This window comes from Ceratotherium simum, chromosome 38 (genome assembly GCF_057802395.1).
Source record: "Ceratotherium simum simum isolate JZ-2026a chromosome 38, ASM5780239v1, whole genome shotgun sequence".
NCBI lineage: Eukaryota > Metazoa > Chordata > Mammalia > Perissodactyla > Rhinocerotidae > Ceratotherium > Ceratotherium simum.
The window spans coordinates 8096452-8110913 of NC_141937.1; the positions used below are offsets into that span (position 1 = coordinate 8096452).

General features: G+C 40.5%; 1 protein-coding gene across 1 annotated transcript in view; it reads right to left on the bottom strand.

Annotated features, from left to right (window-relative positions):
* SLC22A3 (solute carrier family 22 member 3) overlaps positions 1 to 14462 on the bottom strand; it is a 95373-nt gene that overhangs the window by 31259 nt on the left and 49652 nt on the right. The window contains exons 3-5 of the mRNA XM_087425065.1: positions 13603 to 13757; positions 11855 to 12023; positions 10856 to 10973 (exon numbers count right to left, since the gene is read on the bottom strand). Coding sequence (XP_087281191.1) covers positions 10856 to 10973; positions 11855 to 12023; positions 13603 to 13757 — 442 coding nt within the window. The remainder of the gene's footprint in view (positions 1 to 10855; positions 10974 to 11854; positions 12024 to 13602; positions 13758 to 14462) is intronic.

Sequence of the window (14462 nt, forward strand, 5' to 3'; positions counted from 1 at the left end):
CAATTTCCTTCTGTGTTTATCTGACTCAAAGGAGCACATCTATGTCCACCAACAATCTACTTAACCCTGGAGAATTTAAATGATTTCACCTGCTCCCCAGGCCACACTCAGGATTATTTCATGAAGAAGGCAATTTTCCTGGTGGGTCGAAGATCTAGCAAACAGTACTGTCATGGAAACAGCAGCTCTGGATTAGGAATAACGCCCAGGAATTCCTGCCAGGGAGCTGGACATGCAGGATTCCAGAAGTTGCACCCATCGTCGCCTCCACAGCAGGCAACGCTTTCATAAAGAGCTGGTATTTTCTCATTTATTTGCAGTAGGGAAGAGCAGTGATTTTGATTGCACAAACTGGTTTTGCCAAAAACACAAGAATAGGCCGAATGGCACAGGAACAGAACACTTGAAAAAGCTGCCCATCTTTCTCTCTCACACAGACAGAGCGTGAAGATGTCAAAGACAGTATTAGGAGGCCATTCTCTTAGCAAACGTTCAAAAAAGAAAACTCACTCCCCTATTCTATTAGAGAGAGACCCAGAGTTAAAATAATTGAAATAGGCGTTTTCACAATTCCCAAGAAAGAGAGCAACCAATATTAACAGAATAAAATAAGCCTGTGTGGCTTATTCGTTTTGTTTTATATTTTAATTTTGTTTGTCATGCCACCAGGGCTTGGGTTAGGCCAGAAAAAGGCAGATGCTTCTCCACCTCTCACAGGGGTGTTGGGACTGGAAGGGGGGGACTATTGCTCTAAAGGGCAAGGATTAGCCTTTGAGAAGGAAACAGGGAGGAATCCGGGATTCCCAGATGGCATAACTAATGAATGACTAGTTGAAATGACTCTAAATGTCACTATGTAAAGCTTGGAGCGCTCCCCCTGCGTCATAATCCACACAGTCTTGCCGGTGAGGTTTGCTGGAATCTCAACAGCAGGGAGAGCAGACCAAGTGCCAAAGGAAAGGGCTTTGGCTCTGAGCCTGGTCAAGAATGGGACTTGTTCCTCCAGTTGCAGAGGCCAGCTGGGGGGGAGGGGCACATGTGCATGGCAGCACTGCTGTGTGTGGTCTGGGACCCATCCGGAGAATGGGTTCTCAGCAGCAGTAGTCTCTAGAAAGAGTGGGTACCAGTCATCCAGAGGGTGCAGCATCTGGCTTTAAGACAACGGACGAGTGAAGACATGAGCAACAGGATCCTACTTTCGGGGGAAAGACCAGGCAGAAATCAAGCAGGGGGCCAGGGCCCCAGCCCAACAGGCTAGGGTTCAAGACCAGATTAAGAACTAGAGTAGAAACTAGAGATTCAGCAAATTGTATACATTAAATATGTACAGCTTTTTGTGCTTATCATACATCAATAAAGTGGTTTAAAAATATATGTAACTTTATGTTGGAACTTCAAATAAAAGCTGTAAAAAACAAAACAAAACAAAATTGGAGGGCCGGCCCTGTGGCTTGGTGGTTAAGTGCGCGCGCTGCGATGCTGGTGGCCCGGGTTCGGATCCCGGGTGCGCATCGAGGCACCACTTCTCCGTTCATCCTGAGGCCGAGTCCCGCATACAGCAACTATAAGGATGTGCAGCTACGATATACAACTATCCACTGGGGCTTTGGGGGGAAAAAAATAAAATAAATAAAATCTTTAAAAAAAAAAAAAACAAAAAACAAAATTGGAAATTGAGGCAGGAAAAGGAAACTGCGTAGGCACCTGGGGGCTCCGCAGCTTCCAACTGACAATGGGAAATTCCAGACCCATCCTCTAGTCAAGTCAGGCATCCCAATATCTTCTCATGGCATCAAGGTGGGGTGGAGGGGCTTGTGAAACCAGCAAATGTAAGCCTTTGCTACCTTCCCCTGAGCATACCCGGGAAGGCGAGGACTGACCTAGTCACAGGGTGACCAACTCGTCCTAGTTTGCCTGAGACTTTCTTGGGTTTAGCTCTGAAACTCCCACATCCCAGGAGCCTCCCCAGTCCTGGGCAAACGGGACAGCTTGTCACCCTCCTAGTCACCATCTGAGTGTGTTAGTTGTCCTGGGTTCTGTGGATCCGATTACTCGTTAGTAATGTGTCCTCAGAAGCAGGATTGACTGACAGGACCGGAGTATATTTAACAGGAATTCTGACTGTTTTCCTTCCATGGTTCTCATGAATACTTTTCAAGCTTAACCTTGTATTTCAATGAAATAGTTAGGATTTGGATGAAAGTATAGCCCAGGTATTTCAAGAAGGCCTCTGGAAGGCGCATGTGAAGGAGCGGGAGAGAAGGCCCTGACTCTCCAGAGTTCCTCACTCAAAATGCTTCTGTTGGGTGCAGCATTCTGAAAATCTGCCTCGCCCATGCCAAGGCCGTAATCTCATTCTTTAAGGGATACGTCACTTGGATTTCTAGTTCAATTAAAGCCATATGATGCTTTGTAACATCCTCCCCTCGATATTTGTGTGGGTTAAATGAGAGGCCACTGACCTAGAAGAGTTTAGGCTAAATTTTTGTGTGTGTGTGAGGAACACTAGCCCTCAGCTAACATCTGTTGCTAATCTTCCTCTTTTTGCTGAGGAAGACTGGCTCTGGGCTAACATCCACGCCCATCTTCCTCTACTTTACATGGGACGCCACCACAGTGTGGCTTGATAAGCGGTGCGTCGGTCCGCACCCGGGATCTGAACCTGCGAACTCCGGGCAGCGGAAGCAAAGCGCACGAACTTAACCACTATGCCACTGGGCCAGTCCCTATGCTAAATTTTTTTCAGTGGAAGGAACTTACTATTTAATCACCCAGCTTGGGAAAAGAACTCACTTTGGATTCAATAGTCCATCAGGACTGTTTTTCATGGCTTTTTTACTGTAGCATATTTTTCCCTTTTCATTCAATACTTCTTTATTTTCAAAAGGTTAAAGACACGGGAACTAATTAGATTAATCTATTTAAATATAGGCCATTTATAGAACTCAGGCTACTTCCAAAAATGTATTTAAGAGGAATACTATTAGATTAATTCTCAGCTCCAAAAGTCCATTTTATGTTTGGTATATGAAGTGTCTGACATTTTTTATGCATTCAAGAATACTCTAAATTAAAGCTAATGGGGTGGCATGCATATTACAGCAATCATTTTTATGTGTCATTTTAAGGATGATGGCTTTGCTAGTAGACTTGGCACCATTCACTGTGTGAAGTCCAAGAGTGCGGATTTACCACTGTTAAGGAAAAGCATTGTATGAGTTTCCAGAGACTTTCTTTCCAATAGCCTTTACTATTTTCTAGACTTACTCTTTCCCCGCTCTTGACACAGGCACTGGACTGGAGCCCCCCTCAGGCACTGCCTGGGCCTAAATTACTTCCTCTGGATCTTCTGAAATGAATTCCATGCAGGGAGTTTTCAAGTCCCAAGTCTGAGATAATACTTACACACAACAGTTAACAAAGACAGCACAATAATTGGACTAAAATAACACACAGCCCCAATGGGCTTCATGAAAGCCAGAATCCTGGTGTGGTTCCTCTTTTGGAAGAACAAAAACTATGTTTATAAAAATCCCTCTTTGAAAGGAAAGGTCAGAAACAGATATTCCCAAAGCTGGAAAGTCCCTCTCTGTAGCCATATTGGTGTTTGTGTGATGATGCATTAAAAGATAGAAAAGATGGTGGCTATTAAGAGTTGGAAGTCTCTCTGGTAACTAAGGTAATCTAAAAATTAGCCTGGCATTTTCGAATGAATTAAAATTAATTCATTTCCGAATGAATTAAAAATTAAAAATTAATGAAGATTTAATCTTTTCTATTTTGGAAATATATCAAAGAGTGGGATAATTTATATTGCTGACGATCCTTTTGGGATCAGAAAGCTCAAATGTAAATTCTTGATGTCACCTAAACATGTCACCATGGGAACTGCCCATGAGCATGTTTATGCATGAATGAGTATCAATTTAATATCTGGTACTCACATTTAATAAGCTGTAGATTAGCTGTAGAATAATGAACGATATAGGCATATCATAAAAATAAAGAAATTATAATCAAGGCTTATAGGTTTATTGGGCCAAAAGAGCATAACAATATCACTAATAAATATGGACATATTCAGGTCTGTAGTATTAGAGGCTCTTTGTTAACTAAAGTTGTAACCTACTATTTTCCAAAGCATATCCCATACAAAGATAAGACATGGAGGGATAGAGGGAGGAGATGGATCTTTAGGATAAGGGTCTTTAAAATCCTTAAAAAAATGAAATAAAAAATGCTGCCACAGTCACTACCCATGTAGTCATATAATCCAGGACAGTAAATGACAATGGCTGTTTAATCAGTGTATCAGTTGACTAATGAAAATTAATGCTGCATAACAACCATCAATCTTAGTGGCATAAAATAATAAGCATTCATTTAGCTCACATGTCTGTGTTGGCTGGGAGATTGCTGATCTGGGTTTGGGGAAGCTTTGCTAGAGCAGCTCTGCTCCAAACGTTTCTCAGCCTCCTCTGGGGCCAGTGGGCGAGCCTGGGAATGTTCTTCTCACGATGATGGCTGAAGTGCAGAGATCAAGCCCAACCCCACAAGCACATTTCAAGACTCTACTACATCGCATCTGGTAACCTACCATCAGCCAAGGCAACTCACATGGCCAAGGCGGGGAAGTACGCCCCACCCACTGTGAGACCAAAGCCAGTTACGTGGCCACGCCAGGCAACAGTGGAGCCAGAAGTATTTTCACCCAATGGAAATCAGGGGGAAGATGTGAATATTTCAAACAATAATCTAATCCACCACAATCCTATGTTACCTAGATAACCAAAGATGTGTTGAATCACTAAACCCTACTGTGGCAATTGAAGCGGTACTATTACGATCAACTACACTAGTTAGCTTTGGCTGCAAAAACAACCACTGTCGAACCTCTGTAGCATACTGAGATACATTTAGCAGAATGTAGTTTACTGAGGAAACAGTGATTGCTTGGCCACATTCCGTATAGTGGCTGTAGGTCAGCTGCTGTGGTTCTGCTCCAAGTTATAGCTCTTCTCGTTCTGAGGGAACAGCCCAATTCAGGATATGCTGTTCTTGGGGCAGATGGAAAGAACAAGACAGCTGTCAGAAACTGGTGCTGCCTGTACAACTTCTGCTAGAACTGGTACCCTAAGACCTCTGTTCCTTGGGCCATCAAGTCAGGTGGCAGAGCCTGACTCAGTGGGGAGGTATACCTGCCTGCAGAGAGGCCCTGCTGCAAGCCCCCCGGCCATGAGTGGAGATGTGTAATCCCCTTACAGAGAAGGGGTGAAGAGCTGGGAATAATAGCACAGTCTGTCACAGACAGCACCACTTCATGATGAGAAAAGATCACTAAGGAACGATCCCAGTTCTCCACTGCTTACCAACAGACCCAGTTGACTGCCATCGAAAGCTTGAGCACTCTCATATCCTTGCCTATTTCTTATCAATTGTGACAAGCACACACATTCAGCTTTTGGGGCAATGGCCATCTCTTCAGGCTAGCATTGTCATCCAGTGCATTTCTCCCATACACACAGTACTATTACATGTCTACTGTATGAGAATGGGAAGTTGGAACCATGGGTAACTGACTAGGTGTAAGGCCAGAAATAACACACTACAAGTAACAGATGGGTACTAACAAGTAATGTCAAACTAATGCCAAAGAGAAATTTCAGCAGAACACGTAAGAACTTTGCCTTATGAACAGACCTGAGGGCGTGGCCAGGGAAGGAAAGAGTTCTCTTCACCCTTATGCCCCTCTGGGTCAGAGGATGACTGTGGATGCTCTTAATGACATCAGGAGACACTGTTGTGCTACAGTTGTGTCTGTGCTATAATTATTATAGACTTGCCAACGGTTTGATTTTTATTTTTCAAGTGTGCCTTAAAAATTGTAATATGCAGCGGCTGGCCTTATGACATAGTAGTTAAGTTCGGTGCATTCTGCTTGGGTGGCCCCAGTTTGTGGGTTCAGAACCTGGGCACGGACCTACACCATTCATCAGCCACAATGTGGCGGCAACCCACATACAAAGTAGAGCAAGATTGGCACAGATGTTAGCTCAGTGCTAATCTTCCTCACACACACATACACACAAAACTATAGTATGCAAATGCACCAGTTTAGGTGTCTAAACTAATCATCCTTCTGCGTTGGGTGACTACCTACTGTTTAACATCCCACCCACCCTTTGATTGTCTCTAATTTCTACATAACTTCCTATGAGCTCAACCCACTTGCCTCGTTTGCATGGGTTTTTGATTTTTGGACTTTTCAGTGAATAACAGTTACACTGTTGGTATATTCAGAGTATATTCAGAGAGCCTGATGTTCTGATCACCTGTATTTCTACCTTCTAGCTATCTCTTCAACAGAATCAGAGGCCAGCCAGGAATTTCGGCAAATGGAAGCCTAGGGACCAGTGAGATAGAGAGCCAGAGTTTATTCATCCATGAAATGAGTAACATTTATGTGTAATATAACAGGGATTATTTATAGGATCAGAATAATCTACCTGGTTGAATGTTGGAATCAAATCCATCGTACCTATTTCTTCCCATATCTTCCTTTCATTTACTAAAGCCCAGAGGATTGGTGTAACCCTAGTTTGTAGTGAATTAGGTTATCTTCTGTAACATAGAGCATGCTTGGGCCATTTTAAGCTAGGTCCTTTGGTCCCACTAAAATAGACCAGGACCTCTGGTGCCAGTGATGGAACAGGCTGGGGTTGGGAGATGGCTGAAGCTCTTGTGACGAGAGGAGAGCACAGAACTGCCAGATCTCCTACTTTGAATCCAAGTAGATTCCTTCCAATTCATTTTAGCCTTCACTGCAACCTATGATGTGCACCCCTAGGATGAGATGGGAATTGGAGAGGTCTTGAAGGACGAACTAAGTTACATGGTAACAACTTCTTCCAAACGTGGGGATTTACTGAAAAGATGTTCTGTGAAAGTGAAAGGAGAGCACTGGCCAATCAGCCTTGGGCCTGGGGGTCCCTGAGGTCATAGCCAGAGAGCAGGGGTACCAGCTGCGGCAACAAAGGACTCTGAAGGTTTGAAGTGACTATGTAAATATAAGGTTTCAAGGCAATCCTAACAATGACATGGGCAATAGTTATTTGAGTCGCCAACATATGAGTTAATTGATAGCATTACACAAAAACTATAATAGGATCCTGCTCTGATTTTAGCATTGGAATTCAAGTAAAATGCCTGCAGGACTGGCCAGTATTTCTGAGTATTGTAAAGAGGTATTTTGCATATTACTATGCTTTGTGGGAACATTAGGATCTCTGAAATAGAAAACTACGGTTGGGCCTATAATTTAATTGAATTCAGCTATTAGCAAGATGTTTTAAACTGAAATGTTAATTCCTTCTCTTTTTGAACACAGTACTTTGCTTTTCTGCTTATGCTATACAAAGGTTATAGATGGTTCAGTTTGAAGATATTTGTTTCAAAAAATCAAAGCACCCTTTAGGAAGTGGGTGAGTCCAAGCGTGTGAGATTGGAACTGACAAGACGAGCCCGGAAAATCTCATCATGCTAAGGAGCAAGGAAGTGTTCAGAAACTACTAGAGGTGTGGCAGTGGGACTCAACAACCACAAAGATGAGCTTTGTCTTTCCAAAGATGGGCAATTTGAGCCTCAATAAGGATAATAACAATAACTGCAATGAGTTGAAACATCTACAATATTTTTAAACCTAGGAGTTCATAATGAGGCTTAAAACCCCACAACACACAATGCATGGTCACTTTTGGAGAACGTAGGGAACCAACTCATTATTTTGAAAAGAAAGAAAGAGTTATGCTTGTATCCTGCCTTTCCTGTAGGAGCTATATCTCAGAGTAATCAAACAGTTGATGGGAGTAGTCAGCCTTTACACAAGTATTCCAGTAGCAAATGAAGAAATTATGATAAAATGGGAATATAGTCATTTTGCAACCTCTGGTGAATTAATAAATGTGGCAGCTAACATCACAACAGAAAAGACCACTAGATAAACACTAGGTATTATCTCTTAATGGAAATGTACTAAGCCACTTGTGAAGCAGTCTTGCCAAAAATATCAAACCCGAACCTGTTTAGTTCTAGATCTAACTACCAATTTACACGGAATACAAGAGGCAGCGAGTCATGTTAAAGGATCCTAAGAGATGGAATCAGCAAAATTTAGACTGTAGAAAACTCTATAGGAAAACAAACAAACAAACAAAAGCCAGTGTTGCAAAGAAAAGAAAAAGAGCAGGAATCTATAGGTTAAAGAAGACCAAAGAGGCATATGAACCAATCACAGTGTATAAACAACATAGGATCCTAACGCAAACTACCAAACTGTAGAAATTATAAGAAAATCAGGGAATTGGAAACACTGACTTGGTATTTGGTATTAAGAAATTATAGTCAATTATTTTTTCTTAGAATAGTGGTATTGAGGGGCCTGGTGGTGCAGTGGTTAAGTGCGTTGCCTCCGCTTTGGCAGCCTGGGGTTCGCAGGTTCGGATCCCAGGCGCGCATCCCGGGTGCACACTGACACACTGCTTGTCAAGCCATGTTGTGGTGGCGTCCCATATAAAGTAGAGGCAGATGGGCATGGATGTTAGCCCAGGGCCAGTCTTCCTCACAAAAAAAAAAAAAAAAGAATAGTGGTATCGAGGCTATTTTTATGTTTTATACACCACTGCTCTCCCATGTGCTCTTATCACATTGGCTATCAGTACCTATAGCTGGATCAATGTGTGATATTTGTATTCAATGTTAAGGGCCAAATAAATATATTTTGCCATTTATTTAGCAGTAGCCCGAGGATAGGGCACACGTAGTCCCATAGTTAAGTAAATATTTATGTGTTTCTGTTTGAGAGGTACAATCTGAACTATTACAAGATGAAATGATATGCTATGTGGGATAAGATTCTCTACCAGAGGGTGAGGGGAGAAGGTAGAGTACAGAAAAAATAAGATTTGTCATAAGTTGGTAACTGTTGGATTTGGGTAATGTGCATAAAGAGATTCATTCATTAAACTGTTTTCTCTTTTTGAACATGTTTGCCATTTTCCATAATAAAATAAGAATAAAGTGAAAACTCATTGGAATAACAAAAACAAACAAAAAACCAAACCTTGGCGTTGGTAACAGAATGCCAACAGGATGCTAGAGTTAATTCCCTGGGGAAACTGAAGTCTCACTTCAAACCTGGCTGAACTGCTTAAAACTAGAGTTAAAATGTCTTGGAAGTCACTGGATCCCATAGTTCATGATCTTTTACAAGCACAGCCACGTAGAGCATTGAACTGCTTCTTGTTGAAATGATCTCTGTTGTGCTCGTGAATTAGAAGTGGGGCAGTGGGTCTGTGGGAGTGGTGTTGAACTGGACACTCAGGATGTGTAACAGCAGGTGCTTCAGGGAATCATCCTCTGGCCTCTCAGCAATGCTCATGATAACACATGACATGCCTGGTTAATGCAGCATTTTATTTCAGAAGCCATCAGCACACAACTATTTTTTCTATATTCTTAAAACCTTGATTTAGATCTCACATATGCTCAGCTCTGGGACTATATGGGCAAGATCTTCAGGATACTGCTGAATGAATAGCACAAATATTCATTTGACTCTAAAATTGAGTATAAATTATCATATATTTGACCTAGCTCTGAAAACTGACAGCACATGAGAGCAAGCTGGAAGGGCAGTGGGATATTTTTTTCCCTAAAAGGAATACACAGCTCAAATGTGCTCAAAGAATGACAAGGACCAACTAGTCCTTAGCAGTTAAAACAAATCATGTTTTATCTTTACCATATATTTTATGATCTGTAAACCTCAAGGTACATCATTAATCCACTTCCAACAGTGACAACTGGCCAGTTTAAACCTCTTAAACACAGTCTACTGCTTGCTGCTTCCTGTAAGAGTGGAGGGGAGAAGGCAGAAATCCACATATATCTGACCAGGTTCTGGGGGGGGGGGGGGAGGTGACAATAAAACCAACAAAACTTGTTTCTTATCAGAACTTTTCTATCGAAACAAACGGAACGCTATGAAGAAAACAATGATAGCAACTTAATATTCTTTAAGGTTTATATCAAGATTCCTATCTTCCAAAAATTCTTCTCTAACATTCCTTTTATAGTAAGCTTTCTGTTATTCTGTATTCACTTTCTGTTATTCTGCAGCTAAAGCTTTGTCATATATTTCTTTACATGCTATTCAGAGGTTGCTTCAAGTATATATGTTACGTCTTCAACTGCATATCAAATCTTCCAGAGGGCAAAGAATGAGCTTTTAACTACCCGTCACCCCCCCCCCCCACCACCACCTACTTCTCTTAGCGCAATGATATAGAGGCACTAAAAAGTCGCTGTTGGAGGAAGGAAGAAAAGAAGAAAGGAAGGGAGGGAGGGAGGGAAGGCAGAACAGCAGCATATGTAAGTCTAAAGGCTGAAATATTACATTATATAGCTCAGGCTTTGGTTCAAATAAATAATATTTCCAAGACTAAATTTAAAGACAAATCTTTAGACTAAACTGAATGTCAAGATTTATAGTTTGTGCAATCAAGAGGAAAGATTAAATACTATGGAGCCTATAGTAAGTAAAGTATAATAATTCAAGTAACTTGGTACAATTATTAAAACATGGACTAAATGACGAATTAACCTAAACTCTAATGCTATTATAACTTCAAAATTATTTCTTCTTTAATACATCTTATGATTCTTCCCAACGTTTTTATTTTTCTTTTTAAAAGCCAAACTGAAAATGATTTAGTCAGATGTCTGATAATATGTCTGTAAGTGACAAATTAATTCACTCACTTTAACAATATTTGTTACTAGTAATAAAGAAAATTACCTCCGAGTAATTCGGTGAGAGATATTTTCCATTGCATTTGGCAATGCTCCTCAGGATTTTTAATGCTTTATCTCCTTTCTTTCGAGTAATCAGCCAGCGGGGAGATTCAGGAACTACCCTGGAGAGAAGAAGGCTTTTTTGAGTTATGCCTAGGAATTTCAGAACCTAAAAGTTTATGAATTGAGTTTTTCTATCAAAACGGATCTTGCGATTAGACACAAGTTTAAGAGGTTTGGAAAGTTTAGAATAGGCTCTCTGAAATGTAGATTATCTTAGCAAGTTTATAATGGAAGGGGAAAATTCTCACTTGATAACTGGATCGTTGCTCATAATAAAAATAATCAATATTACATTACTTTTGCAAGACCAGGCTATCCTCGACTATAGCGTCCTTGATTACACACATGAAAAGAATTTGGATTTAATGAGCATTTAGGTAAAGGTTAAGAACCAATTGATGTAAACTGTCATGCCCATATATTAAAATTAAATTAGAGGAATGTTTCAAATAGGTTCACTCTAATAAGAGTTGACTGTGTACACCTGTAGCTTCCTGATAACTTTATTTTCTGATGCTCTTAACATTTTCTTATTCCTCAGAGAATTCCTGAGTAATATTAATTTGCTTACTAGGACATACAGAGAAGCAAATCTATTTCAAAGCATTTAATTTGCATGTTGAAATACTAGCGGATATGGTTTGTTGCCTTATAGTTTTCATGAAGATATTACAAAATAATAAAATATCATGGAATGCACAATTTAGAATTTTGTGTTTCGGTATTTTATTAACTTATTTTAATGACAACTATTAATCAAATAATCAATTCATAATCTCTATAAATTCTCAAATTCTCTATAAGTTCTCAAAGCCCATAGCCATTCTGGAGATGTTAGAAAATCTCCTTAATTGCTCTCATTTTCACATTGGTTTGGAAGCATACAGTCTACATTTCTGTAGAATAAGTACAAACGGAATAATGATCAAAACCACATTACCAGTAATAAAGGAGGAAGAGAAAGTTAGGCAGCGTTATGGCTAGCTGGATCCCTTGCCAATTGGGGATAAAGTAGGCAATTCCGGGGAGAATTATGATTCCCAGGGTGAAGAACATTTGAATCACTATTCCCACAATCCGTCTTTGCTTTGAACCCACTATTTCTGTCACTGAAGGAAAACAAACAGAGAGGTTAGGAAAGCTCGAGGTCAGCTCCAAAATAAACAGAGAGATGTTCCACCCGTCACATCCATCAGCGTAGCTAGAATACTCCAGGATTCTCAAAGACACCGAGGCTTTCATACTTGCCGACATGATAGAGATGTGCTCTCCAGATAATGAAGGTGCTCTCCTCTCCCTCTCTTCTCTGCCCATTATCAAGAAACATTTGTCTCTCCTCCTACACACCCAGCCCAGCACTCTTCTAGGTACAGTAGAGGAATACAAAGAATATATGTATTGGTTTAGGAAAGCTTAAATGATGACTATTTTGACAGGTAATTGTAACCATCAAAACATAAATATAATAAACTGGCTAGATTTTATCACTGGATCTCTAAAGATTTGCATATTATAGTCTCTTGTGGAGATTCATTATAAACATTAGACTCTACAAATAATTTTTCACTATCACAGATAGTTTCTATCAAATGATAACCCTCTCCACAGTGTTGGACTTTTCATTTATGTGCTATTTCTTTAAAAATCACAGGAGGAATTTTATTGCTGGCAGCCTTTCCTCCACTCTCTCCCCTCCCACTAATTGGTTTCTATCAGTTACTAATTCTATTTCGATCATTCTGGGATATGGTCCTACCTTATTGGTACCCTAGGATCACAGCTTTGAAAATTCACTTAGACTTGGGTCTCCTTAAAAACACTTCATATCCCAAAGTTATCCCCTCTGCCCCAGCCATTGACAGTGAATCCTCCTAGTACTCTCTCTCCTTCCCTGCCCATAGCAATATCTTCAAAGGGTCTCCAAAGTGGGTACTGCTTGGGGTGGTATTGTCTAGCAGTAACAAAAGAGAGTGGAAGCCCAAAGATCTGGAGTGATAATCGGAGAGAAGCATCCGCATTTCCCTGGTCATGAATCTACCATGACTCTTAGAGTAGGTGGTGTGTCCCGGACGCTACTGGAAACAGAGCCAAAGTTAGCAGCCAGGACTTTTCCTGGCAATATGAGCAAAGAGGAAAAGGAACTTTTTCTTTCTTTCGTATGATACTTTCATTTCAGAATGTCAAACTTTCTAGTTTTGGAAGATAGCAAAGGGTCACAAACGAACTTCTCATTTTTAGGTCATATCCCCTGCATGGCTAAAAAGTTCTCCACTTGTACAGAAGGAAGAGAATTAATGAAATAATATTTGAGAACACAGGAATGTCATCTCAAAACTATATCACAGAAATACACAGAAAATGCTTCCAAAATGTTTCAAAGAGCTACAGAAATTTTTATAAAATTAATCTCTAATAAAGCAAAGCAAGAGACCATGAGTTAACAATATGGCGGTGCTAGAAAGTGGTTCACCCAGGTATTTTGTGATTTCCAGATTTGGTTCCCAAAGTGAGTTGGCATTTTAATTTCTAAAGAGTCAGAATCTTGCCCCTGAACCTTCCTATTTGCATAAATAATTACTGCTACATTGATGAAGCCTCACCCTACATACAGGAGGAAGGCTGACTAGCTGGTACTTCCCACCCACCTAACCTGGTTCTCAAACAGACAAGGAGGTGTAGCAATCTTACCAATCACGTAGCAGGTTATCCACGTCCCCTTTCCAAACACGCCTTGTAGGAAGCGGAAGACCACAAACACAGGGAAATTTGGTGCAAAGGCCACCACAACACCAGTGATGCCAACACCGAAACAGGATAGTAAGTAAATCACTATTCTGCCATACCTTTTTGAGAAAGAGAGAGGAAAAGAGATCACTTTACATATTTTCTTCAACACAATGAAAAAGACTCATTTTAAGTGTTGTTAAAAGAGGCTGAAGTACAGAAATTTTGTCCTCCATGACTTCATTATTACCATGTAAAGGATTGCTGAAAACACTACATTTTGTTTTATAGCAAAACCAGGGCAAATAAAAACAAGTGCCTCTGAAATGACTTTACAAAGTTTAAAGCACAGAATGCATCCTTTGGGATTGCAGTTCCCAAAAAGATGACCCTCTCTATTACAACTGTTTTTTCACACACAATCTCCCTGGTGGCACAGCTTTGACACTTTCTAGTACTTTTGTGGGTCGAGTCAGAAGGAGAAAGGGGTAGAAAGAAGCAGCAATGGACATTACGGTCAGAAGGCCTGGCCTTCAATCTTGGCTCAACCATTCACCAAGCAGGCGACTTTGGCTAAATTTCTTACATTCACAAAGACTCAGGTTTTGTTTGTTTGCTTATGTGTGTTTGTGTGTGTGTTTCACCTTTTCTACAGTGAGGCTGCAGAGAGGATCAAATGAGTTGCTGATGTGAAAGCTCTGTACAACCAGAAAGTTCAACCCATGTGAGTTGTTCTTAAGTTTTATATTTTATTTTCACCATTTAGAAAACTATTATTAAATGGCGTAGGAAAAAGGAACAGATATTGTGCACAATATTCTGAG